The sequence below is a fragment of the Lissotriton vulgaris genome, chromosome 5 (assembly GCF_964263255.1).
Source record: "Lissotriton vulgaris chromosome 5, aLisVul1.2, whole genome shotgun sequence".
In the NCBI taxonomy this organism is placed as follows: domain Eukaryota; kingdom Metazoa; phylum Chordata; class Amphibia; order Caudata; family Salamandridae; genus Lissotriton; species Lissotriton vulgaris.
Window position 1 is genome coordinate 1,222,163,052 of NC_141693.1, and position 26,273 is coordinate 1,222,189,324.

Genomic DNA, 26,273 nt, shown 5'->3' on the forward strand with positions numbered 1-26,273 from the left:
GGGACGCAGGAGACCCACGGGGGACGCGTGCAGTGTCTAAACACAGTCTCAAATCACCATTGACTTCTATGGAGAAAGTTGTGATTAGATTATTAAAGATTAAGGACACTTAGGAGTGGACTACGAGCAAACCCCTTCAGTACTGGACACTTCGAGAGTCAAGACCCACAGGAGCACAGAAGTACTCGTGTTACCTCATCCAGGGAAGCCGGGTGCATAGGTGTCTTTTTGTGTCGGATTTCGTCGTCGTTTCCTACCGAGAGCTGCAAAGAAGTGCTGCAGGCGACCAGATGAAAAGTGTCCGGATGGATCCAAGGGTGGATTGGAGATCTGAAGAATCTGAAAGCAGAGGGGACAGAGTCTGGTTTACTAGCCAGTGACCAGGAAGGCGACAGGAAGATGCCAGCCGATGTCAGGTGTTTTCAGGTGATGTAGGTGAAGCTTGACTCTTCAGCCACGAGGACCAGGAGGCGTCATGACCACCAGGAGCTGGATTTGAGCTGTCCCACGTCGGATGTCGAGTGCTGCAGCGTCAGTATCAGGATTGGACCAAAGAAGCCTTGGCAACAACAACCCACGCAGAATGCAAAGATTGGCTTTGGTGCAGACCAGCAAGGTCTGAGGGACTCACCCTTTGGAGGGGAGTCAGGAGCAACCAGGAAAGCCCAAGAAATAAAAGAGATTCCTTCATGGGGACCCACCAGTCGACGGACCAGGGATCGCGAAGGGGCCTCGAGAAGAAATGCAAGAAGCGGGCCCACGGAACACTCGTGGAGTGTATACCCACAAGCTTCGGTGCAGAAGGTGCTCAGGGCTTGGACTACAAGTAGCCTAATGCACAATTCTGGGAAAGCTTGGGAAGTCGATGCACTAGCAAATGTGCTGGATGTTCAGGAGTACCTGTCCCACGTCTCTCGTGATGGCTACAGCTCTCAGCTTTGCTGGGGACTCGTGTCGGCCTTGGAGATGTCTGGAAGTCTGTTTCCTGTGTTGCAGATTCGTCGAGATCTGGCGGGAGCCTCAAAAATGCAGACCGGCAAGATGTTTCTTTGATGCCTGTTTGAACAGGGGATTCACTCCTTGACCCCAAAGGAGATTTCTTCAGTCTTCTAGTCGAAATAGAATTTTGAAGGTGCAAGATATATATTGCAGCGTTTCGTCCAGGGCAATCTAAAGTCCTAGGGACTGGGTTCCTATACTTATACTAAGTTTAGGGGATGGACTAACTCTAAGACCCCACCTGTGGGAGGGCCTGGGGAGGGGTTGGTTACACCCCTTTCCCTTTGTCCAGTTTCACACCAGAGCTGGGGCTGAGTGCCCCAGCAACTGGTTTGAACTGGGAAATGCACATGGACACCTTGTGTGCCCCAGGCACTGTCTGAAAAGCATTCACTGAATGCACCCACCCTGCCCCCAATACACTACACCTCCCTGTGACAGGAAACCTTTTGTCCAGGCCTCCCTTGCCGGAGTTTTGTCCTGCAGCAGGAGGTCAGACTCGTGTCTGTGGCAGCAGCATCCATTTTGTGATGCTGGGGCTCTGTTTAACTTTTAATGGTTAGACCAGTGTGTACATGTCTTCTCCCTCTAGAAGGGTGGAATGCTACCCCCGCCGCCAGAACTGGTGGGGGGGGTAGTATTCAAAAGTGTTTGACACCAAACACGACATGTTTTGATGCAGCCATTCCAAAGTTGACATTAACCTTGAGGGTATAATGCACTTAAGAGTATATGGTATGGCTGTATCACAGAACAGCTATAAGGAAGGGATTCCGAAAGCTGCAGAGGGGCTCAGCTCATGGTTGGGCACCCTCTCACACAAAACCAAGCACTCTGCCTCCAGGATTGTCAAGGCCTGCCATAGGAGTGACTTATAGGTTTACATGTGTCTGTTTAAAAGGTAGATATAGGTATACTATATCTGAGTAAGGGGTGCTTACACCACCTTATCCAGGCTGCAAGAGCAGGCCTGTAGTGCCATTTTGGAAGGCTTCCCAGGTGTGGCATAATACATGCTTCAGGCCCTGGTAGGCCTCTGGGGTACCAATGCCCTTGGTACCTAATGTACTATATACTAGGGCCTCACAAGGGTAACCCAGTAACCCATTTAGAGTGTACCTAATGTACATGCAATCAGTTTAGAGAGGAAGCAGCTAGGCTGGGGTCCTGGTTAGCAGGGCCCCAGCCAGACTAATGTCGATAAATTAGTGAAACACCGCAAAAAGTGGGGGTAACCATAGTAAGCAGATCCTACTCTCCTACAATCTCCTGTTGAATATTAGACTTTATTTCACTTTATCAATTAACAAATAAACCTATACCAGGCGGTCCAAAGTCCCACTCTACCAGAGGAAAAACAGCCACCCTAGCTAGGTTAAGGAACATTCCTCTTTCAGACATTTGTAGGACAACTACATGGAAATCAGTACACACTTTCAGAAGACATGATTGACTAGGTGCATATTTAAAATCTGATTCTGGTTGGTCAGGCTGCCCTGCAAAACTGCTTTGGTTCTCTTAAACTGAGGGTTTTATACATACAGTTGTTATCCCCTATGCCTTTGAACTGCAAGGTCTAGGACAATTTTAGCTTACTACTCTGTTCTAACATTTATGACTATCAGTGAAGAACCTGCAGTTTCAAAATAAATGGTTACTTGTAGTCCTGTGACAAATTACCCTCCTACTCACTGGGTTTTATACTTGAGTGCTAGGAATACTAACATACACATTCTTCTCGCTTCGATTATATTCGTTAAAAAAACTGACACTGTGTGGTAACTTCAAGTACAACACATCATGAGTAGTGAAAGCTCCTGGAGCCTTAAGGCAAATTTATGAGGCTGTGCTTTTGCTCATTTAGATATTAGACAGCCGGTTTTATCATGGATGCTGCAATGTAGCTCTGAAAAAATGATTTTCTGGTGCTTTCTAAGTCTAAAAATTGGAAAATCTTGCCTATGACAGGCTTTCAAAAAGTGATCAGCAACATATGAATGCGTTGGAGTCTTCAGCCTTTCTAGTAACATATATGAGAAATATTTTATTCAAGAAGTGTTCCAGGGTCCCCAAATGCAGCTGCAAATTATTCTAACGTTGAACACTTTGATTGTAATTCCTACAGTGCAAAACCAGGACTACAAGTGAGTAACCATTTCAACAATAGGCATTTATGTGAGGAATAGACTTGGTTTAAAACATAATCTTGCAAATTCACAAAAATAAAATTAATTTCTGTTTGAATAACGGGTTTTTAACGTGTTCCTCAGGACTTCCAATTTCCAAATCGACCATTCCTTTAAGGCAAGAGGAAGAGCCACTCCCACTATTCATTGACCATCTTGATGCAGACTGCAGAGATAGCAGCGATGACCCCAGCTCTGGTAAGTATTAATATGCCTTACAATGCTGAGATTGATTAACAAAATACCATTTTCCTGTTCTTCAGATTTAAATCAGCACACTGAGACATCCCTTTTTTTTCAGATTCACAAGGCACTTAGATAAAGTGTTCACTTCATTTGACATGCTCTTGAGAAATCATCTTCTCACCAGCCGTTTTTTCTAGTTTGACGTGTTCTTGAAACAATAAATTAGCCTATAACTTGACTTATCAGCTTGAGATACTCCTACCATTCTTAACCGCATTTAATGTCCTATTTAGTGCATGCATGCTTGCATAGTATGTGATTAGACTATGCTTCTGACTGCTCTACATTGGAAGAAGATTCTGAAATAGGCTTGTGCATTTGGAATAAATCTGTCACATTTGTTAGCCTAGAAACAAGCTTAAGCTTGTGTCGCATGAACCTCCCTTTGTCTATTTTTGCTCACCGATACCATATCCATGTAAAAGTATATTTAGTTTATTAAATTATTGACCATTTTTGACCCAGGCATTAGTGACCTCTAGACACATTATAGTACAATAGTAGGACAGGCACACTCAGTGTATCCACAAAAGAGTTTTATGATTATTACGCTGCATAGTTTTACTTTACTGCCTCATCCTTCCATACTCTAAAGATACAGAGGAAGCTTTTCAAATGTCTCCCAATCAGCACCTGGAAAACCGTCACACACACCCTTGTCACAAGCAAACTGGAACACCCTCTATGCTGGGATAAAGCAGAAGGCTTCAGATCATTCAGAACTCGGCGGCCAGAATCACTCTCAACCTCCCTTACATCACACTTCTATTGAATGAGGTCCAGTGCCTCCGTATACATAAATTAGCACAATTCAAACTCCTCACCCACACGTGCAAGGCACTACTTAACACTGGCCAGCATACCTCAACAATCTCTTCTGGTTTCACAAACCTTCCAGACACCTCCACTTGTCTGGGCTCCTACTTGCACACATCTCGTGCATCCATAAAACCACATCAGGCTGTCAAGCCTTGTCCTTCATTTCTCCTGAAGCATAGGGCAACCTATCTCTACCCATGAGAGCCTTCTCCTCACTTCTTGAACTCATCAATAAGCTAAAGTCCTGGCTTTTCAAATAGTCCCACTAGGCCCTGCGTTTGGCTAGACTGACACCTGCTCAACTCCAGGATAGCCTCCCAGCTGACAGTGCGCTCTACAAATTTTGATAACATAACATTTTTAGATAACGATTTACTATGAATTAATCTCTGTGGAATCCAGAAATTCTCAGACACTTGTTCTGAGTGGATCATATATGATTCTTTATAAACAAGGCTAGTCAAAACGTTGATCCCAGTTCTCAAGGATAATAAATCTATTGCTTTAACATATTTACCTTAGTAGGACTCTTAAACCGTTGTCTTGGGCTTCTGGTTAGTACTAATTAGGTCTCATCATTGTTCCCCTCATCCTCATGCACTTGCCTCAAAAAGATACCTTTCAGATTAAACATGTGCCACCTGGTGTAAAGACAAATGTTTGAGGGACAACACTCAGCAGAAACTGCTTTGTGTTTTCTTGTTCTAGTCTTAATATTTTTTTCAAGATTGTTCCTTCAAACTCCCCATGTTACCTAACAGTTTGTGCACTACCACCGACTATGTAAGTAATTTCTATGTAGATCAGCTATATGTAAATTTAAGTGAGTATGTTATTTATTTATTTTTATTCATATGTTTCTTATTGAGAAATATATAATTTGTTATACAACAGAAGCTGAATAATGTGACAGTCTCAGCAATACACAATATAGCCAAGTGATATCAACCTTGTCTTGCTGTGTAATGGTTCTCTGCTAACAGAATCAGCCTGATTCATCAAGCCGAAATCGGCTCGCAAAGGGCCAGATTCTGAGAATCTGGCCCTTTGCGAGCTCTATTTTTGCATTTGGGATTCATCATCCCAAATGCAAAAATCGGTAATAGCGATGTCGCAATTTTGCGAGGAATTACATTTAAGGAATCTCTATTTGAGACTCCTTAAATGCAATTCATCATCCATTAAAAAATTGCGAATTCGCAATTTCGCCCGCTATTTACCGCGAGGTCAAACCTCATGGTAAATAGCGAAAACTTAGAAAAAAGCTTTTAAAAGCATTTTTCTAAGTTGCATGTTGCACACACACATGTCCTTTGGACATGTGTGTGCGCAACACCTGTTTCAATTTTCATTTAAGGGGTGCTACAGGGTGTCCTTTGGACACCCCTGGCACCCTTTAAATCGCTATCATATTTGCGATTAGCAAATTGCTAATCGCAAATAAGGAATACTCCCCATTCATTCCTATGGGCCTTTTGGCCCATAGGAATGAATGGGGAGTTATTCCTTATTTGCGATTAGCAATTTGCTAATCGCAAATAAGGAATATGTAGGAATCGCATTTCATTTTGCGATTCCTACATGAATCCCGTTTTGCGAGCCTGTAATAGCGATTCCTTATGAATCGCTATTACAGACTCGCAAAACGGGTCTGTCATGAATCAGGCTGTTAGTTCCATAATCCGTCCTAATGGATCCTTAAGAGTCCAGTCGCGATTGGATCGGCTATTTTATTATGACCCCCTGTTCTACTATCTGGATTTAGTGCCCATAGTACTGTTGCTCCACTTGCCTTCATCTCCCCTCGTGATAAGGGAAGCACAGAAACATACAGAGATATGTAGCTCCTAGATTTGCCAACGGAACGTGCTCCATTCTGTTTGAGGTCAGATGTGTGTCCTGTGCGCTGACATAATTGGATGTAGTCGGTCTAAAGGGCATCACAGGTCTCTTGTGAAGCAGCTCCATGCTACTTAGAATTAATCCAATTTGTCATTAAGGCTAGCGATGACCCGTTCAAAGGTAACCACCTTTTTTTTTTGCCAAGAATCAAGAGATCAGCATGCATCTCTTCGCTGTAGTCTCAATATGCAGATCTTGGCTGCAGATAGTGCAGTGGCTAGCCCTCTAATCCTTTGGTTGAGGACATCAGGGAAGGGGTCATGGAAGGGTATAGACGCCCCACTGTATCCAGGGTGACATATAAGGTGTTTTCTATTTGAGTACAGAAAGGCTTTATTCTAAGGCACTCTTATAGCACATGAACAGTGTCTTCATCCTGCAATCCACACCACCAACAGGAGGCCGTAGGGAGTATCTTGAACAGTCATAACCTTTTTAGCGACCTGTATAGGATTTTGATATAGCTCAGTTTCATGGAAGCTTCTCTCAAGGGCTTGTCTTGTTTTGTCATTAAGTCTGACCAGTCTTCGTCTGAGGACTGCACTTGAAGTCTTTCAGACCACCAGTCTTTCAGCAACATCAGTGGGGCTAAAGAACGGATGGTCAAGCAATATTGTGTAGAGATCACCATTTATATATATACCCTATTTACGCAGGTTGTATAGGATCAGTGAAGACTGTAACCCCGGCTGGGGTGGGCATGTTGCTTTGTTCATGTATCTGACCAGTTGTTGTTAGAGCCAGAAGGGATGCAGCTGCAGAGTAAATTGTTCCTCGGTGGAGGCATTAGTTCTAAGTTCCCCATCGTCCAGTAGGTCTGAGACGAAACATATACCCCTAATTTCCAATTGTTCTTCATTTCCAGGGCGTATTGTAGCATTATGCCCTATGGGTGCCTGTTTGTGCAGCCGAGAGTCTATTCTCAACAGGTTGTGGGCCTCTTGCCAGGTCGCAGACGTCCTATGAAGGATTGAGTGGGAGATCAGCCTATTTGGATTACTCATGTAAAGCATGTTTATGACGTCCCATTCTACCAAAAAGGGCTTTTTCCAGGGTAATCCATCTTGTTGTATATTGAATTTTGTGGAGTATATACGCGAAGAGCACTAATGGGAACACCAAGAAGTACGTGAATGTGTGTATCAACCACGACCTCCTTTGTCCATCGCAGCATGTAGCTTCCTGATTTCAAATGTGGTTTCTGCCCTCCCCACAGGAAAGTTTTCAGTGTTTTGTCTGTCACTAGCATAAGGAGCGAAGGAACACCAAGTGCCTTGCACAAAAGAGGGGCCAATAGGTCTTAATGCAATTTATAAAATTGTGCGGGTTATTTGTCCATTCCGTTCACACCTGGCTACTTGCTATATGGGGAAAACAGAACAGGTTGGCTGGACACGAAAATTAACAAGAAAATTATACAGTCACGCAGTCAATATGTACCACGTGACCACTGAATTTGTATTCCAAACAAATTTATTTTCTTTTTAACTTGAATTCCCAAAGTTTCAAAAACACAGACACAAACAAAAATCGTCAGAACAGTAGGTTCATGTGTACAGTATCTACAAATATACAAATTTACAAATGTACAGCACTTACAACAACGAGTCAAACGAAGCAAATGATAACACACCAAAAAACAGTAAAACATACAGTGATCAGAAGTACTCAGCACGATCACAAACCGGGGTGTCTGAGATATTAGAACAAAAATAGAGTGGCGCAAGGCCTTAGAAAATGTGAATCATACCTGTAGTTCACACAGTGATGGACTGAAGAACGTGATGCCCGCCACGCGGTGCACACTCGGGGTGGTAAACAACTCACATTTTGCAGCGCAGGTGTTGTTGGCTGAGTGAGTAACGACGAGAGAAGGATTCCCAAGGTCAGTATGAGTGCAGATTGTTACGACTCAGTTTAACCAACCAACTAGTCACAGGCCTGAAGCAAAGGAGAGAGTTCCTACCTGAGTTCAAAATAAAGGTAATGGGGGCGCCTGGTCACTGAACCAAATTCAAGCCTGCAAGCGGTGTCGATTTAACCGAGGCCCGCTACAAAAAGAGTGGAAACGATTAGGTATTAATCTTGTGGTCTGGTAGCAAGAAATGCTTTTTGTAGCGTTTTTGTGAGTTGTTTACCACCCCGAGAGTGCACCGCGTGGCGGGCATCACGTTCTTCAGTCCATCACTGTGTGAACTACAGGTATGATTCACATTTTCTAAGGCCTTGCGCCACTCTATTTTTGTTCTAATATCTCAGACACCCCGGTTTGTGATCGTGCTGAGTACTTCTTTGTATGTTCTTTCAGATTTGACTGCTCACTGAGATTTACCCACACTACGGCAACCTTTGTGCCCCTGTGCAGGTAATCATTTTCTTTTCTTTTGGAGTCAGAGTAGACCCTAGCAGTACTATGATGTACAATTCTGACACCAATTCCGTATTTCTTTGCAGATTTACCGTCCCCAGTCCCTGTCCTGAAGAGAACCTATAACATCTAGGTTCGAAACGCGGCGACACTCCCACCCTGTGGCAATTTCAAAGGGTGCCGCTAGGATATAATTCATTTCACTACCTTGGACCCTAGCAGTGCAACCCCAGATAAATACTTTTTTTTTTTTTTTTTTTTTTTTTTTTTTTGGAGTTCAACTCTGCTTTATTGTGTTATTGGAGACATGTCACACAGCTTGTCATGCCCACAACCCGGAGGCCGGCAGCAACAAAAAACAGAAATGTACACAGCCTTGTTGCCGGTATCCCGGGGGCCCGGCGGCAGTATGTAAGAGGAATGAAGTGGGGGTACTTCTCCGATGTGGCATGATAAAAGAGGATGAGCAGCAGCAGAACAGAGTTTTCTATTGGAGAAGAAAGAGAACTCTCCCCTCTCCGTTTTTAGATGTGTAATAAAACAACTTAACAACAGTACCCAACAGTGTAGTAACTATGAGGCGAGTCATGCATCATGGTCAGTTAAGTAGCAGTGCATCGGTGTGGCGTGTCATGTGAGCGGAGGCGTGATTACGAGTGTGTGCAGGTCACAATCAGTCCAGCAAGAGGGCCTCCAGTAGCCGGAGGTTAGGTCGGGTGCGGGGCCCTAGAGAGTCAACCATCAGTGGGTGTCTCGACATAGTGCCAGCAGGGCTTAGGTGAGTCTGTGTGAAAGTAAGGGAGAGTGGTGGTAAGCCAAGGGAGCATAGCCACGGTGCCGGCTTAGCATGGAGTCAGGGGGGAGGGGGGGGGGGGGCCGACAAGTGAGCAGTGGTCGAGTCTAGGGGGGGGGCCCTATTAGGATAATGCAGGGAGGAGGCATGCGCGTGGAAGCAGGGTCCTCAGCTAGGTCCAGTAATGGAACAGTGTGCTATCCTATAGTGGGTTGATCGTCCGCCTGGCTCGCATCGTCTGAGCGTGCGAGGAGATATCGCATCAGTGGGCCCCAGATGTCGCCGGGACGACTCGAAATGGGCAGCAGTTCAGCAAATGTCGTATGCTGGTCTTGGCAGTATGTTAAATCGCCCAGCCAGTCCTTAAATTTGGGCGCCCTGCCCCGTCCCCATCGGCACGCCACGCGTCTCTTGGCCAGCAGGAGCGCAGTGTCAACAAATTTCCGGCAAGATCTAGGAAAACGTACAGTGTCCCCGAGCAGGGTCACCATTGGGTCGGAAGGCATTGGTTCTTCCACCATCTCCGCAAGAGCATCCAGCACCTGGTGCCAGAAGTCCGCCACCTGGGGGCATGCCCACGCCAAGTGGAGATAGTCGGCTCCAGCGACATGGCAGCGTTCACAGCGGTCATCATCTGTCAGGCCGAAGCGCCGCTTCCTCGCCGGCGTGTAGTATACTCGCTGCAAGTATTTATAATGAATGATCTTTAATCTGCTGCTTGCAGAAATGCGGGATGTGAGTGCGCAGCAGCGATCCCACTGCTCATCTGATATGTCGAGACCGAGTTCGGCAGACCAGCGCAGCCGCGCATTGGACTCGGGCACCGGAACAACTCCCCTGAGTTGACGATAAAGGCCGGAGACCAGGTGGGCCCCATCCTGTGAGCTTAATAAAAAGTGTAGCGGTGGTAGGGTATCGGGCTCGCTGGGAAAGTCTGGCAGGATGTCTCTCATCCCCGCCCGTAGTCGCACATAGAAGAAGAGGTCAAGAGGAGTGCGGTCTTGTGCAGCAAAGAACAGGTCAGCTGTCTTGAAGGTGCCATTGGAGAATAGGTCCCCCCAGCAAGAAACTCGCAGCTTTGCACAGAGTTTGCGAAAGCCCAGTTCCCCCAAAAGGGTAAGATCGGGGTGATGCGTGAGCGGTAGCTTGGGCGAGTAGAGAAATTTACAAACCAATTTCTTGGCAATGCGGCGCCATGCATCTAATGTGCATGAGACCGACGTATTCGGTGTAGTAATGACAGATTCAGGACAGTGAAGTAAACCATTAAGCGGGAGGGGATGTACTATCCAGTCCTCCACCGCTACATGCGGCATAAAGGGAGTAGGGGCCATCCAGTGGTAAGCGAAATGCGCCTGCGCACACTGATAGTAGGCCTCGAAGTCAGGGACATCGAATCCTCCCTTCTCATAGGGGAGGGTAATGGTTGACCACTTGAGTCGGGGGTTCTTGCCTCCCCAGAAGAGCCGTCGCAGCTCCGACCACAGGGTTCGGAAGAAATTAGCGCCAGGGAAGTACGGTATATTGATAAAGAGATAAAGGAAGCGAGGGAGTATCACCATTTTTATGAGCGACGCCCTCCCGGCCATGGAGAGTGGCAGGGCGATCCAGCGGTCCACTGAAGCAACAAGTTTGGTTATCGCTACACCGTAGTTGGATCGCAGCGTCTCGTCTCTGTCTCTGGAAATGTAGACCCCAAGGTAGCGGAGATCGGACCGACACCACTCTAGTGGGTAATCAAGGGGGAAGTCAGTCACCGCGTCGGTCAGGGGGAAAAGTTGCGACTTGGACCAGTTGATATGGACTCCGGACATTCCTCCATACAGAACAAACTCCCTAAGCAACGGATTGAGATACGTTTCAGGATGTTTGACATATAACGTGATGTCATCCGCGTAGAGCGACACATCAATCTGGCGCTGTAGGCATTGCACTGCGCCGCCACGATGTAGCTGACGCAGCCTACAGGCGAGAGGTTCGACAGCGATGGCGAACAATAGGGGAGAGAGAGGGCACCCCTGTCTCGTACCCCTGGTTAGTGTGATGGGCTGTGACAGATGACCGTTGATCAGTACCCTTGCCATAGGGCGAGTGTATAGCAGGTGGACCCAGGATATAAATAGTTTAGGAAATCCCATAGCAGCCAGCACAGAAAACAGGTACGGCCATTCGACAGAATCGAACGCCTTGGTTGCGTCCAGGAAAATGGCCGCCACGGGTGTGTCAGGGTGTACCGTGCGGAGTAGGGAAAAGAGCGTGCGGAGGTTGTGAGAGGTAGACCTACCCGCCACAAATCCCGATTGGTCGGGCAGCACGAGTCTGGTCATTAACAGCGACAGCCGGGTGGCCAAGACCTTAGCAAGTACTTTGACGTCGCAATTTAGGAGGGAGAGCGGGCGATAGGAATGACAGGATTTGGGGTCCTTATTGGGCTTAAGGAGGGAGGTAATCACCACCTCGCGCATGGAGCAAGGGAGTACTCCATCTCCCAAGGATTCCGAGAAGACCTCGCTGAGTACCGGGGACATGATGTCAATATAAGCCTTGTAGAATTCGGCCGGTATGCCGTCGAGCCCAGGGGCTTTGCCATTCTTGAGGGACATAATGGCCTCGCGTATTTCGTCTTGCTCGAACGGAGCTGCGAGGAACTCTCTATCGCCGTCGCTAAGCCAACACAGCGCAACATCGCTGAGGTAGTCGGCATAGGATACGTCGGGCCCTACGGTGGAGGTGTAGAGTGAGTGATAGTGTGCCACAAAGGTGTCAAGGATCGCATCTGAGTCCCTAACAGCAGTGCCAGTGGTGTCGGTGAGTTCTAGTATGGTGTTATGAGCTCGTGGTGATTGTGTAATCGTAGCTAGTGCCTTCCCGGGCCTGTCCCCCTCGCAATATTTACGGGCCTGCCAGTGTTTTCCCCTGAACTTCGCTTCCCGCGCAGCCTCTTCCTCATATCGTGTCAGTGTCTCCCTAAATTTGGCCTGTAAGTCGGGGCTGGGGTCGGATACCATTCGCAGTTCCAGATCCCGCAGCTCTTTCTCCAGTGTGCTGAGTGATGCAAGGATGGTGCGTAGCACGCCATGGCCTTTGGAGATGCAATACCCTCTGATTGTGACCTTGAATGCCTCCCATATGTGCTCAACTGAGTCTACTGATCCCTTATTCCTGGCGAAGAAATCTGCGATCTCTTCCCCTAGTTCAGTACGAAACAGGTTATCAAGGAGGACATCAGGGCGAAGTCTCCATTGCGGCCGGGGGCTGTCCCAGCCGGGTGTACGAAAGTGGAGCAAGACAGGGCTGTGATCAGAGTACGTCCTCGGCAGATGGCGAACCCCCACCAATTCGACAGCAACATCTCTTGTGATGAGGAAATAGTCCAGTCGTGCCCAAGTCCCGGTATATGATGTAAAGTGCGTGCCCTCCCGCCCCAGGGGGTGCAGGTGTCGCCAGGCGTCCAGCAGTCCGCCCTCCTCAACGATGCCCTCTAGTGCCTCCCGTGCTCTGGCCTTGTAGGTGCAGACCCCATCCGCTCTATCCAACAGTGGTTGCATCGCTAGATTGAAGTCCCCTCCCCAGACTATGTGTCGTGATGCAATGGAGAGGATTTTGCCCCAGAGAGCAGTGAAAAAGGCTGGTGTGTCAACATTAGGCGCGTACATGGTTACAAATGTGAAAGTGTCCCGGCCTATCCTGCCCCATAGTAGCGCATATCTGCCCTCCCTGTCGAGTAAGTCTCCATACTTTTGAAAGGGTACCCTGCGGGCAATGAGGATAGCGACTCCCCTCGAATAGGTGGAGTAGGAGGAGAAAGCTCGTTCTCCGGCCCACCTACTCGCGAAGGACGTCCCGCCCTGTGGTGACAGATGCGTTTCCTGTAACATAGCGACTTGTACGTGACTTCTATCAAGATAGGCTATGACATCACGGCACTTTCTGGCATTGTTCAACCCTCTTACATTCCAGGATAAACAAGTTAATTGCGTGTTAGCTGCTGGAGTGGCCATGGATAGCACAACAAGAACTATAACAGCACCGGCCTAAGCAGCACGGATATATCACCACCGCACCATAGCATCGGTGCCCACACCGAGGTTTAAGCCAAGCGTACAGTCTAAGAAATGAGTGCCTCAAAGAGAAAAAAAAGAAAAGAACACCCCTCCCCACCTCCCACCCCAGCATCCCAATCATGCCAGCAGCCAAATACTCCCACCCAGCCCCCCGCCCCCCTCCCCCCTTCCCCAACTCAAACAACGTGAACAGCTGGAACTCCAGCAAGTCAAAGGGGATCTCCCAGTAGGGGTAAGACATAGAGTGCGTACAGCCACCTCCTAGGCCCCAGCTCCGTATCTGTGCCACCCTCGGTGGAGACTAGGGCCAGGAATGTGGTCCTTGGGTTACGTTACCATAGGGATGAAGAGTCCATGCGGCGTCCTTGTCCATACAGTATCTTTTTGTCCGTGCATCAATGTCCGGGGTGAGAACAAGTCGACATAGGCAGGGTGTGCAGCATAGCAAAGATCAACAGTCAGTTTCCGCGTGGCGCCGGGGGTAAGTCTGCGTTGCCGCGTTCCTCCTCCGCATCCCGGTCTTCTCCACGTGCTCTCCGGAGCGATTTGAGAAAGTCTTCTACCTTCTGTGGGTTGGTGAAGAACCGTTGCTTGCCCTGGTGGGTGATTCGCAGCTTTGCAGGGTATAAAAGTGCATAGTCGATCTGAGCCTCACGTAGTTTTTTCTTCACCGGAAGGAACTTGCGCCGCTCCTCCTGCACCATTGGCGTAAAATCTGGGTAGATGGAGAAGGTGACTCCATTATACTGTAGCGATCTTTGGGATCGGGCTGCCCGGAGGGCAGTGTCCCGATCACGGTAGTTTAGCAGCCGAGCAATGATGGGGCGCGGAGGAAGGCCAGGTTTGGGCATAGGCGCCAAGGAGCGGTGTGCCCTCTCGACGATAAACTGGGGCGAGAAAGCGTCCTCACCGATGGCCCCCTTGAGGAGCTTCTCTACGTACAGCTCCATTCTGCCCGTATCTGTGGATTCCGGAACATTGGTAACCCATATGTTGTTTCGGCGGCTACGGGCTTCCAAATCCTCATTTTTGGCTGCTATGATCCGGAGGAGGTTGTCCATTCTGGACAGTTGAGTGGTGTGAGTTGTGGCAACGTCTGAGGTATCAGAGATACGTTGCTCTGCAGCCGCAAGGCGTTCCTCATGACGGTCCACCTTGTGCACCAGTGCGTCCAGCCGCGCGGTGACCCCGTCGACCTTCTCTACAACAGTGGCGAATCCCTGGCGCATTTCTTGTATCAGGCCGGACAGGTCAGTGTCTTTAGCTGCGGGGATGGTGGCCCTCGGGGACGATGTGCCAGGGTCCGGGTCCAGCTGCGTCGATTTTGCGCCTTTTTTTGCAGTGTCAAAGCTGAGCTTAGTCTGGCGGTTCTCCGGTCGCACCATGATGGCGCCGGGGCGCGGAATTCCAAAAGCGCGAGGGGCAGTAGCGCCACAGGCAATCTGGCTAGGATATTATCTCCAGGATGTAGGGCCACAGCGCGGGCGAGGCAGGGCAACGCCCCAAAAGTGCAATAAGGGTCCAGGTGGTGGAAGTTCAGGGACCTGGTGAGATCGTAAAGGCCACCGCGCGGCCTGGTGGCTGGGAGGGGAGGTAGCGAAGTCCCAATGGCAATGGTGGTAGGGTCCAGCACACTAGCGTCGCTGTGTAGGGTGGCAGCACGACAGTTCTAGGCGTGTGTGGGATGCAGGGCAGCTGGACCCCAGCGGGGGTGTGCCACGCAGGTGTGATGTTCTACCTGGTGTATCCACAACGAGGCCACCTCGCAATGTACAGTTGGAGGCACGTGGGAGGGACGCCAGGCAGGTGAATGGGGAGCGAGGTGGGTCCCAGCTTCCCCAACGTGGAAGGTGCAGTCTCCCGGCAGCGAGGGGACAGCGTCCCGATGGTGAGCGCTATGCTGGTGGTCAGGGCCGGTCGAGGCACAGTACAGGGGTGGCAGCAAGCTCGAGAGCCCAGGTCCAAGGGTCAGCCCCCGCGCCGGGCAGTGCACTGCTCCGCGCCTTTTCCCACCGGGCGGGTCCAGCACTCTCCGGGGGTCGAGCAGGCAGTGAGATGGCTGTGCCCCGACAGCCAAGGGGCAGTGGCAGCTCCTCCAGCGGGAGAGGCGAGCGCAGCGAGGGAGGGGAGGGGGGCGGGGGGGTCCCCGCACCACCGAGCGGTCCGCCACTCACCCCGATTGCGGGTCCGCCGGCGAAGGTCCGTCCAGGAGGTCCGCCAGTCGTCTCGGCGAGAGGCCTAGCTCCTCGTGGCAATCCCCAGCCTGTAGTAGTCCTGCGAGGCCGGACTCGCGCACCCCACCGCACCACAGCAACGATCGGCAAGTTTTCAACTCGGCACCGCTCCGGCCCCGAGTCTCCCAGGGTCACCAGACTTGGACCGAGTGCAGGGATGGATGTCTTGCTGCAACTCGTCCGGAATTCAGGCCGTTTTAGATCCCTTAGGCAGAGGATAACAGGAGGATAGTGTCCCAAGGAGCGGGAGCTGCGAGACTAAGCAGCCATTCCGCTTGTGCGCCCTCTAGCGCCCCCACCCCAGATAAATACTTGACCACAGGTTTTGGTAGACAGGCAGGCATTCCTTTCCATCTCATTCCCGCCTGTCCCCTGGTTTTATAGTTCTAAGGACTGGTTTTCTTTTCTGTTTCATGCACTAATCATGCACTTTATATAATTGCAATTTAATTGGATCACTGTATGTTTTACTGTTTTTTGGTGTGTTATCATTTGCTTCGTTTGACTCGTTGTTGTAAGTGCTGTACATTTGTAAATTTGTATATTTGTAGATACTGTACACATGAACCTACTGTTCTGACGATTTTTGTTTGTGTCTGTGTTTTTGAAACTTTGGGAATTCAAGTTAAAAAGAAAATAAATTTGTTTGGAATACAAATTCAGTGGTCACGTGGTACATATTGACTGCGTGACTGTATAATTTTCTTGTTAATTTTCCTGTCCAGCCAACCTGTTCTGTTTTCCCTGTTGTTGAGATCCGGGCTGGGCAGATGTAGGATCCAAAACCTTCACTGTTCCACTACTTGCTATATGGGACACAGTCAATGACTATCTAGATCTCGTCCTCTGTTATGTCCGACTCTAAATCTCAACATTGGTCATTTGACAGTGAGGGTATTGTGTGAAATGTCAAGAATCCTCTATTGCCTGTTGTGAATCTATATTATCTGAAGAATATAGAGTCCAGAAATAGTCCCAGAATATGTTCAGGGTGTCATTTGGGTGCGTGAGGGTGGTATTGTTAGGGCTTATGATGGCCAGAATGATGCGCTGAGCCTCCCGTTGCCTTAACGGCATGGCTAGTAATCTCACTGCTTTCTCCTCTCTTTCGCAGAGTCTTGGTTTAGGTCTAAACAGCACTGTTTCCACCATGGAGGGATACAGGGTGTTAGTTTCATGCTTCATCTTTAGGATGGCTTTCATCATGTCTGTTGAGTGAGACACAGAATACTAGGCGTGAGTGTTAGACTAGTCAGCTTACGGTGGTGTCCCCCCAAAACCTTTTGCCTTTTTCCTCCATCTATGCCAATATTGTTTTTGTTGGCCTTAAGACTGTGCTCTTTACCACTGCTAACCAGTGCTAAAGTGTGTGTGCTCTATCCTTTAAAAATGATGACATTGCTTTACACCCAATTGGAACATTTCATTTACTTATAAGCCCCTAAACAAGCAGTACTACATATACCCACGGCCTGTAAATTAAATGCTACTAGTTACTAGTGAACATGCAGCACTGATTGTGCCACCCACTTAACCACGTAGGTTTCCTTTTAAACATGTCTCAGGCTTTCCATTGCAGCCTGTTTAAACTGCCATTTCGACCTGGCAAAATAAACCTTTTGCCAGGCCTACACCTACCTTTTGAATACATAGGTCACCCCCTAGGATAGGCCCTAAGCAGCCCGTAGAACAGAGTACTGTGTATTTAAAAACTTGGACATGAACTTTCAACTTTTACTTGTCCTGGTAGTGAAAAACTTAAAATTCATTTTTTACTACTGCAAGGCCTCCTGCTCCCATAGGATAACACTGGGTTACCTTATTGCATTTAATAAGTGCTAACTCTCAATTGAGAGCACCTGGGAATGTCAGGTTTGGTGCCTCTTCGATGGTAAAGTCGGATTTTAAGTCCCAGTTCTGAAAATGCCACTTTTAGAAAGTTGGTATTTTCTTCCCTAACCATTTGGTGCCTGCAGCCTGTATCCAGGGTCACATGACTAGGTGTAGCTAGTAGTTGCTCTTTGTGTATTACTCTCAGACAGATAAAGGAGAATAGGTTGTTGAAGGATGGGCCACCATTGATTTGATGATGGGGAGAAGCTGTCACCTTCCACACTTGCATGACGAAGCAGGTCAACGCCGTCTCCTCCTCCTGCTTCAACACTCTCCGCATGCTTTGCAGGATCTTCAAGTGGATCCCCACCGAAACGAGAAGGACGGTCACCCAGGCCCTCGTCAGCAGTAGACTGGAGTACGGGAACGCCCACTACGCAGGAGCCTCGGCCAAACCCCTGAAATGGCTCCAACGCATCCAGAACGCCTCTGCACGCCTGATCCTCGACATTCCTCGCTGCAGCCACATCACACCCCACCTGAGAGACCTGCACTGGCTCCCTGTCGACAAGAGGATAACCTTCAAACTCCTCACCCACGCACACAAGGCACTCCCCAACACCCGACCAGGGTACCTCAACAGCCGACTCAGCCTCTACATCCCCACCCGCCAGCTCCGCTCGGCAGACCGCGCCCTCGCACCGTCCCCCACATATGCAGAGTGACCGCCGGTGGCAGATCATTCTCCTACCTCGCCGCCAAGACATGGAACACCCTCCCCATCCCCCTACAGCAGACCGAAGACCTTCTGACCGTCAGAAAACTTCTCAAGACCTGGCTCTTCGAGCAGTAGCAGCTTCCCCCCTCTTTGCGCCTTGAGACCCTCTCGGGTATGGGGTGCGCTTTACAAATGCTATGATTGATTGATTGCACATCACAAAGGCTGTGCCTAGAAACACTCCGAAAGGGTTTCACACTAGTTTTTTGTGACCCCCCAGACAAGTTGGGGCCAGGACAGTGAGGCAGGAAATTCCAAACACCTATGTGGGTGGAGACCTACAGAACCTTCTCCTGCTTCAAAGTGGGCACCAGGCATAAATATTGGACTCTCAGACCCAACTCTTCTGTACACCTCAGAACCTTTGGAAGACTCAGAAGGACGGCTGTGCTGCTCTGCAAGAAGGGTTGCTACTCTGTTGCCCTGCAAGCAGAGTAAAAGCACTGGAACTGCATCTATATCTCATGTCCACCAGAGTGACTCCAAGGGCTAGTTGGCTGGCCTCCTGATCAGGGATAGAAAAGGCCCCAGCTATCTCAAACCCTTCACTTGGCATTAGTCTGCTGTGAGTCTTGCCTCCCAAATGGTTCCACTCCAGTCCTGGACCCTTGAAAGTGGGCCTAAAGGTGCTCTGCCAGTCCAGCTGTGGTCTAGCACTCTGTCCTCAGAACTGCAGCTGCAATACACATCCTCTTGGTAGGCCTTTGCAATTCGACATTTGGAAGAGGCATGTGTGGGGCGTCCCTCCTAAATACCACATCTGAATGGAATGTTTGAATGTATTGCGACTATAATATGGTTGAAAAACATTGCTGTTTTAACGACTCCTTGAAGTAGGTGGTAGCCTATTCCCATATGGGAAGGGGTCCCAGGAGACCCCATCCCAACTGAGGATGGAAAACATTTTTTTTCCTATTGACCACTGCCATTTAAATTCATCGCGTTTTCCTATAAGGAAAATGGATTGCATTTAAAAAAAGAGACTTCTTTATTTAAAAGCAATCACAGACGTGGTTTGTGGATCACAAATTGTGACCTATCACTTCAATCAAAATGAAATTCAAAAAAGCTTTCTACATTACTGACTTCCTAATTGCAATTCGGAAAGAATGACAGTTAGGAAATCGGTACTACTAATGTTAGCACATCTGGCCTATGGTGACCAGAAAGGTCTTCCCACGTCTTATGAATCTTCAGTGGTAATCTTTTTTAGACTAGCTAGACTAGCATGACCTGTGTCGTTGGGTGTAACTTTGCTGGCATGATATTTTCTCCCCACCCACTCTCTCGTATGACTTGCAGTCTCAGATAGATGTGTCTCCTAAATCAGAGTTATGTCTCGGTGTAGGTAGTGGGTATAGTCCAGGATTTCCTTCCTCTTTATGTATTGGGAGAGCCCGTTAACATCGAGGGAGATTAGGGAAAGAGTGTTTGAGTTAGACATCGATCCCTGGGAGATCTCATGCAGGCAAATAGAGTGAAAGATGGTTCCTGTGTGATCCTATCTGGTGCACTGGTTATGTGGATAACCTATAGTTAACGTGTTGATTTGAAGTCGTCACGTACGTTCACCAGAGTGGGATGTGGAAGAAAGCACATTACTATCCCAGTGATAAAGTAACAGGAGGGAGTAATGGATGAAGCAAGTAGGTCTGTCTCTTATTCTGCTAACGCTGGATAGTGTTAAAAATTCAGAGGTGTCAGGTGACAGTTGTGTCAGGATGGAGGCTATGGGGATAGGAGGGTAGGAGATCTTTCAGCACTGACAGACGTAGGGAAAACCAAATTCTATGGTTGGGTGAACTGTCTTGTGCCCATGCCTGCTGCCAGTTCCCCAACGGTCCAATTATAGTTAGTGTTATAACTGGCCTAATAAAATTGGGTGTTAAGGTAAGGAGCATGGATGTGTTGTGGGATCACCAGGGTAACAAACCTAGGGCCCGATGTAGGTAATCCCAGATTACCGATTCTTAAATACCGAATCATACCGATTCGGTATTTAAGAACTGGCAATCGGGATGTAGGTATATTTACCGAATCAATTACCGAATCTGTAAGATTCGGTAATTACCGAATCGGTATTTACCGATTCGGTAATTGCCATTGATTCTTATGGGTCTCGAGGCCCATAGGAATCAATGTCAATTACCGAATCGGTAAATACCGATTCGGTAAAATTACCGAATTTACAAGGGGGACAGGGTGTCACTTTGACACCCTGTTGCACCCCTGATTCTGGCTTGTGTGCAATGTGGCACACATACATGCCCTTAGAGCATGTATGTGTGCCACATGGCACAGGTGTACATGCACAGATGTGCATGTACACAGGAATTCGTTATTTACCCTGAGATAGTATTTCATGGTAAATAACGAATTCTTAAGGGCCTGTGGCACTATTTTAAGTGCCACCTACATCTGGAAATACCGATTTGGTAAATATACCGAGTCTGTATTTTACCGAATCTGTAAATTTACCGAATCGGTAAATTTACAGATTCGGTATAATTCGGGCCCCCTACATCTCAAGAACCAATTACCGGTCGGTAACGGCCGAAATCGGCCGTAACCGACCGGTAATTGGTGACCTACATCTGGCCCCAAGTATCTTCACCTGAACCCATCCCCCCCACTCGGCTACCAGCTGCATGGGCTTGTCAGTTCGCCTTTAACTCAACTGGGAAGGCTTCAAGAGTGATCAGGATTTGGACCTCTCCGCCGCCGTCGACACCGTCTGCCACCGCACACTACGCACACGCATCCACGCTGTAGGGATCCGTGACAGAGCCCTGGAATGGATCAACTCCTTCCTCTCTGGCAGAACCCAGAGCGTCCGCCTTCCCCCATTCCAAACCGAAGCCTCCGAGATCATCTGTGGAGTACCCCAGTGCTCCTCCCTTAGCCCAACACTGTTCAACATTTACATGGCCCCGCTTGCACACGTCGCCCGACAGCACGACCTCAATGTAATCTCCTACGCCGACGACACTCAACTGATCATCTCCCTCACCAAGGACCCCATCACCGCCAAAGCCAACCCAGTGGCGGTGCGTCCATTAGGGGCGTTGGGGCGTTGCCCCACTAGCCATGGACGACCGCACACTGCAGGAAGTAAATAAATACTACTAGGCTAAGGCTTCAAAAAATAAATTATCTGCTTTACTAAGCGGCGCACGAGCACTCGCAGCAGTTTGCGGCAGAGAGAGCCAGCAGGACAAGCCCGACAGAATTGGAATCGCGGAAGGCAGTGGGGGCGGGGCTGAGGGAGGCAATGAGTGACAGCACAGACATAGGTAGCGCAGCAGGCACTGTGTGTGTGTGCGCATGTTGGGCTAGTGATTTTTTAGACTGGCCCACGCATGCGCACACCCTTAGTACCTTCCCTCCTCCTCCTCCCCTACAGCACGCAAACAGGCAGGGACCCGGCTCCCCCGGGTCTCATAATGGGCAGCAATAGCCCTGCTCTGTAGCCAATCCTGGCGCAGTGGCGCTGGTAATGCTGCGCCAGGATTGGCTGAGACACAGCGGAGACTTCAGCACTGGTGCCGCGCGTGGGTGGTGGAAGTTTGCTAAATTCTGCACTGTAATGGCCAATCACATGTGGCTTATGTCAAGCCATGCAGTGGTGATTGGCCAGATTTCCCCATGCACGTCACCGCGCCTGGCGTGCACTGCAGTCCACAACAACACACGACGAGGAGTGAGAGAGTCACGAGGAGAGTGTGTAGTATTTACTACTCTCTGTGTCATGGACATGTACCCCACAGTACCCGCCTTGTGACTCGTGCGTGCCTGCTGCGCTGCAGTTTCCACACAGTCAGTCGAGACTAGTGTCGATGTCGAGTGAGTCAATCAATCACGTCACCTCATAAAAAGTACGTTTTTTTACAGTACAACAATCTACAGTACAGAAGTGCGTCGATGACTGACCTATGTGTATGTATGTTGGTGAGTCTGGTGGTGACTGCTTGAACCCATGTGCGTGCGTGTGTGCCTTTGTGTGCGAGTGCGAGACTGCTGTAACTGAACTCGCATCTCCCATGTATGTTGTGTTTTTTGTGGCTGCCGCTGTGTGTCTGTGCTCGCCCATGTGTCTCCTGGAGTATGCCTGTCGATATCTACTTTTTTGTCCCAGCCGGGCCCCTTGCAGTTATAAAAAAATACTGGCAAAGGCTGACTTGACTTCGTCGTTCTCACTCGATCAGATAGGCTTTAGCTCACTTTACCCGCTTTATGGGCCACACGCATCAGTTTCACTTTCTCTACAGATGGGGTTCACATCACATGTCTTACCTGCAATCATCAAGGAAACAGTGCTTCACCATCACCAGCAGTGACCTCAACTTCCGATCGGCAGTCGGCACCCCACTGTTCACCAACAGTAAGCGGCGGAACTAATTGCCACAGGTATTTGCACTGAGCAAGTGTTCAGTGTGCACATTTGATTTTTCTTCCTTCTAGACTTTAGAAAAGATGTAAATAACCCTTCTATTCACTTGCCATTCCGTCTTGTCATTTACCCTGAACTCGTTCAGATTCCGAAAGGGTCTTCATATTTAGCGCGCAAAAAATTGTGCAATTGAAAACAGTAAGTAAAGGCTTCTCCACAGGATGTGTTGTGTTGTTTTTTGTGGCTGCCGCTCTGTGTGTGTGGCAGGTGGAGGAGAGCGCCAGGTCGGAAGAGAGAGGACAGCGGGAGGGAAGGAGACGAGAGAGAGGTTGGTACAGTGACAGCTGTGTTTAATTCTGAATATTAAAGATGACGGGGGAGATGGCGCTCCCTCTGAGGAGGTCGTGCCGGCGCGAGCAGGTCTTTGCTGTCACCCCAGTCCAGGCTGAGAAAAAGGCTTTTTCAGCACGTGTTTGAACCTCGCATTTTATTGCAATTCTTGAATAGCCTGTTTCATTCTTAAGATATGTGCTTGACGATCCCTTCTGCTCGAGGGCGGAGAAACGCACGCTGCAGTTTTCAGTTTCACAAACTAATTTCAATAACACATTGATAATGGCATGCTGCTGTGTAGCAATATAGTATGTAACAATTGTATTGTGTTTTTATCTTGATGACTGTTTTATTCTTTGTATTAATCCAAATAAAGGTTATTTGAACTAGCAGATAGACTTCACCTTTATGTAAATGTTCAGAACGTCATGTCCGATTTGCAGGGTCGATATCTCAGTGCTGTGTTTTAAGCTGAAGTAGCACATGGCTTTGATTAGTATATTGGTCTTGGAAAAACCTTTCAGCGTTTTTTTTCTATGGCATTGAATGACTTTATTCTGGAAGGGTAGGTTGGTAATAGGCCTGAGAATCTGTAAATCAACCATGTTGAAGGTTTTTTTTTTTTAAAGTAATTGTGTGACTCGACCCAGCTTGAGAGAAGAAGGAACTATGCCTACGTTCAGACAAGTGTTTACTACTTTGAGGAGGAGGCTAGAGATGATATCCATACATATTTGGACAGGTGCATAAATCGTTTAACTGAGTTGATTGTGGTCTAAGAGAATCTGTGTCCTGTACTCTGCTGTCTGCTAATCATTTACCATTAATTTAGGCTTATTGTCAGTCAGTTTCCAAATATTATTTTGCCGTTTTACAGGTGCACTCTAATTTTATATGTTTTACTTTTTTCTATTGTGTAGGGGTGTTCGTTTTCCTCGTTGCATTACTGTCCGCACTCCATCTCAGTAAATGGAATGTTTACTTGTATGTATGCTTCGTTAACTAATCAGGCTGCATGGGGCTGATTCTGGGCCTTTCTTGTGTATTCATTTTGTTCAATTTTTTCTTCTGAGTTGTTGTGTTGACATAAGATCTGGCACTACTAAAACTGCCATCTGCGCAGTCCAAAGTAAACTTCAGAACCCCAGGTTTTGCTGCCCTTTGTTGCAAGTGTCTTCACTGGCGCCATTGCGACTCAATGCGACCCCCATGTTGGCAAAAGCTTTCCTTTCAGTGTGACTTACAGTACCGTATTTACGCCCCACCACTTTCAAATGTCACCAGCCGCCACTGAGCCAACCTCCACGAAGGAATGAAGGTCGTCGCCGACTGGATGAAGACCAGTCGACTGAAGCTGAACACGGTCAAAACGGAAGTCCTCATCCTTGGCTCCAACCCCTCAGCCAGGGACGACTCCTGGTGGCCGACTGCACTGGGGGTAGCCCCAACACCCAACGACCAGGCACGCAACCTATGAATCATCCTCAACTCAACGCTCTCCATGACCAAGCAAGTCAACGCCATCTCCTCCTCCTGTTTTAACACCCTCCACATGCTCCGCAAAATCTACAGGTGGATCCTGACAGAAACACTCAGGCCCTCGTCAGTAGCAGACTCGCGGAAACGCCCTCTACGCAGGAGCCCCGACCAAGCTCATCAAACGACTGCAACGCATCCAAAACGCCTCAGCACGACTGATCCTCGACGTACCATGCCACAGCCACATGACCCCCCACCTGAGAAACCTGCACTGGCTACTCATCAACAAGAGGATATCCTTCAAGCTCCTCATCCACTCACACAAGGCTCTCCACAAGACCGGCCCAACCTACCTCAACAAACCACTTTCCTTCTACACCCCCAACCGCCAGCTCCTCTCCCCCCACCTCGCACTCACCACCATCCTGCGCTTCCGAAGGAAAACCACCGGCATTAGGTCCTTCTCACACCTCGCCGCCAACACCTGGAACACCCTCCCACTTAACCTACAACAGACCCAAGACCTGCTGACCTTTAGGAGGCTACTCAAGACCTGGCTATTAGATCAGTAGCGCCGCCCCCCCCCCCCAGTGCCTTGAGACCCGCACGGGTATGTAGTGCGCTCTACAAATGTTGTTAATTGATTGATTGATTGATCTGTGTTGTGGGTAGCTTTAAGCTGTGATTTGCACTTGGGCCCAGTTGACCATTTTCTCATGACTGCTTGCAGCCGTTGGGCTTCATCTGCCGGGGTAGATACGGGGTCTTCGTGCTGTCTGGCAGTAGAGGTGCTGGAGATTACCATGTGGGGTCTGACAACTCGTCTAGAAATCCCTCCAGTTGTCCCGGATCCCAAAATTCCAACATTCTGGTAATAAGCATGGCAGCCAGGTCTAATATTCCTATCTGATGCCCGAGTGTTTAAGAAGTGATCTCAGCAACATAAATTGTTTATATTTAACCATTGTTTCTTGTGAGAAATCTAGCAATATGAAGGTTTTAAAGAGAAACAGTCCCTGATGTTTAGCCTCCGTGGTAATTGTGCTGGCTTGTTGGTGGCGTAGAAAACACTCTATGATTTGGCGTGGGCCTTTCTTGGGCGTCTGTCATCTCAATCTGATTCTGTGTGCACTTTGGAATTCAAGAGGGAGGGCAGAAAGTGCGCCAGGAAGGACATCATGTTTTCCCCCTCCATGTCCTACATAATACCCAAGAAACACAGGTTGGCTCTGTGATTATGGTCCTCAAGCTCAATCTCTTCCCTCTGGAGGCAGAAGTGACCATGCTCCCAGTCAATGGGTGTAGTAAGTTTCTGTTACAGTTGGTCCAGCCTGGTTCCTATCGTGAGGAGCCTGGGATTGAAGGCTTTGATGTCTGAACTGATCGATTGTATGTCTGCTGAAGTTTTTATCACCTACCATGGATAGAGTCATGTGTACAGCTGCAAGTTTTCATAATCCCATGTAGTGCGTTCTTTTGCGCTGGAACTTCCTTGTCTATGGCTGTTCTGACTCGTTTAACCCCTTCGATGCTCATGACGGAACGGTTCCGTCATGAGCATCGGTTGAGCTGTGCTCATGACGGAACCATTCCGTCATGACCACGCCCGTTTTCGTTAGGGCTCAGCACCGGCGGTAAATCTTACCCGCACGGATGTGGTTAACAATGACTGGTTCCGTGATAAGAGTTGGCTTGTCGGCTTTGACATAGTCAAGGATTAGCGGGAGCTGAAGCTACGTGGCCTTTAACATGTCCATTGGACTGTGCCCCTGGGCTGGTAGGCAACATGTTCCCTTCGGCAGCTGGAGGATGTGGCAAGGATTGTGTCCAGTCATAGAGGTCAGTGTCT

The 26,273-nt window shown here is 48.6% G+C and overlaps 1 protein-coding gene across 3 annotated transcripts in view; it reads left to right on the plus strand.

Moving 5' to 3' along the window:
• The window catches only part of LOC147712342 (uncharacterized), a 144,040-nt gene that overhangs the window by 64,367 nt on the left and 53,400 nt on the right, over positions 1–26,273 (plus strand). For all 3 annotated transcript variants that reach the window (XM_086923035.1, XM_086923034.1, XM_086923036.1), the window contains one exon: positions 3,270–3,383. In XM_086923035.1, the coding sequence (XP_086779161.1) occupies positions 3,270–3,383 (114 nt within the window). The remainder of the gene's footprint in view (positions 1–3,269; positions 3,384–26,273) is intronic.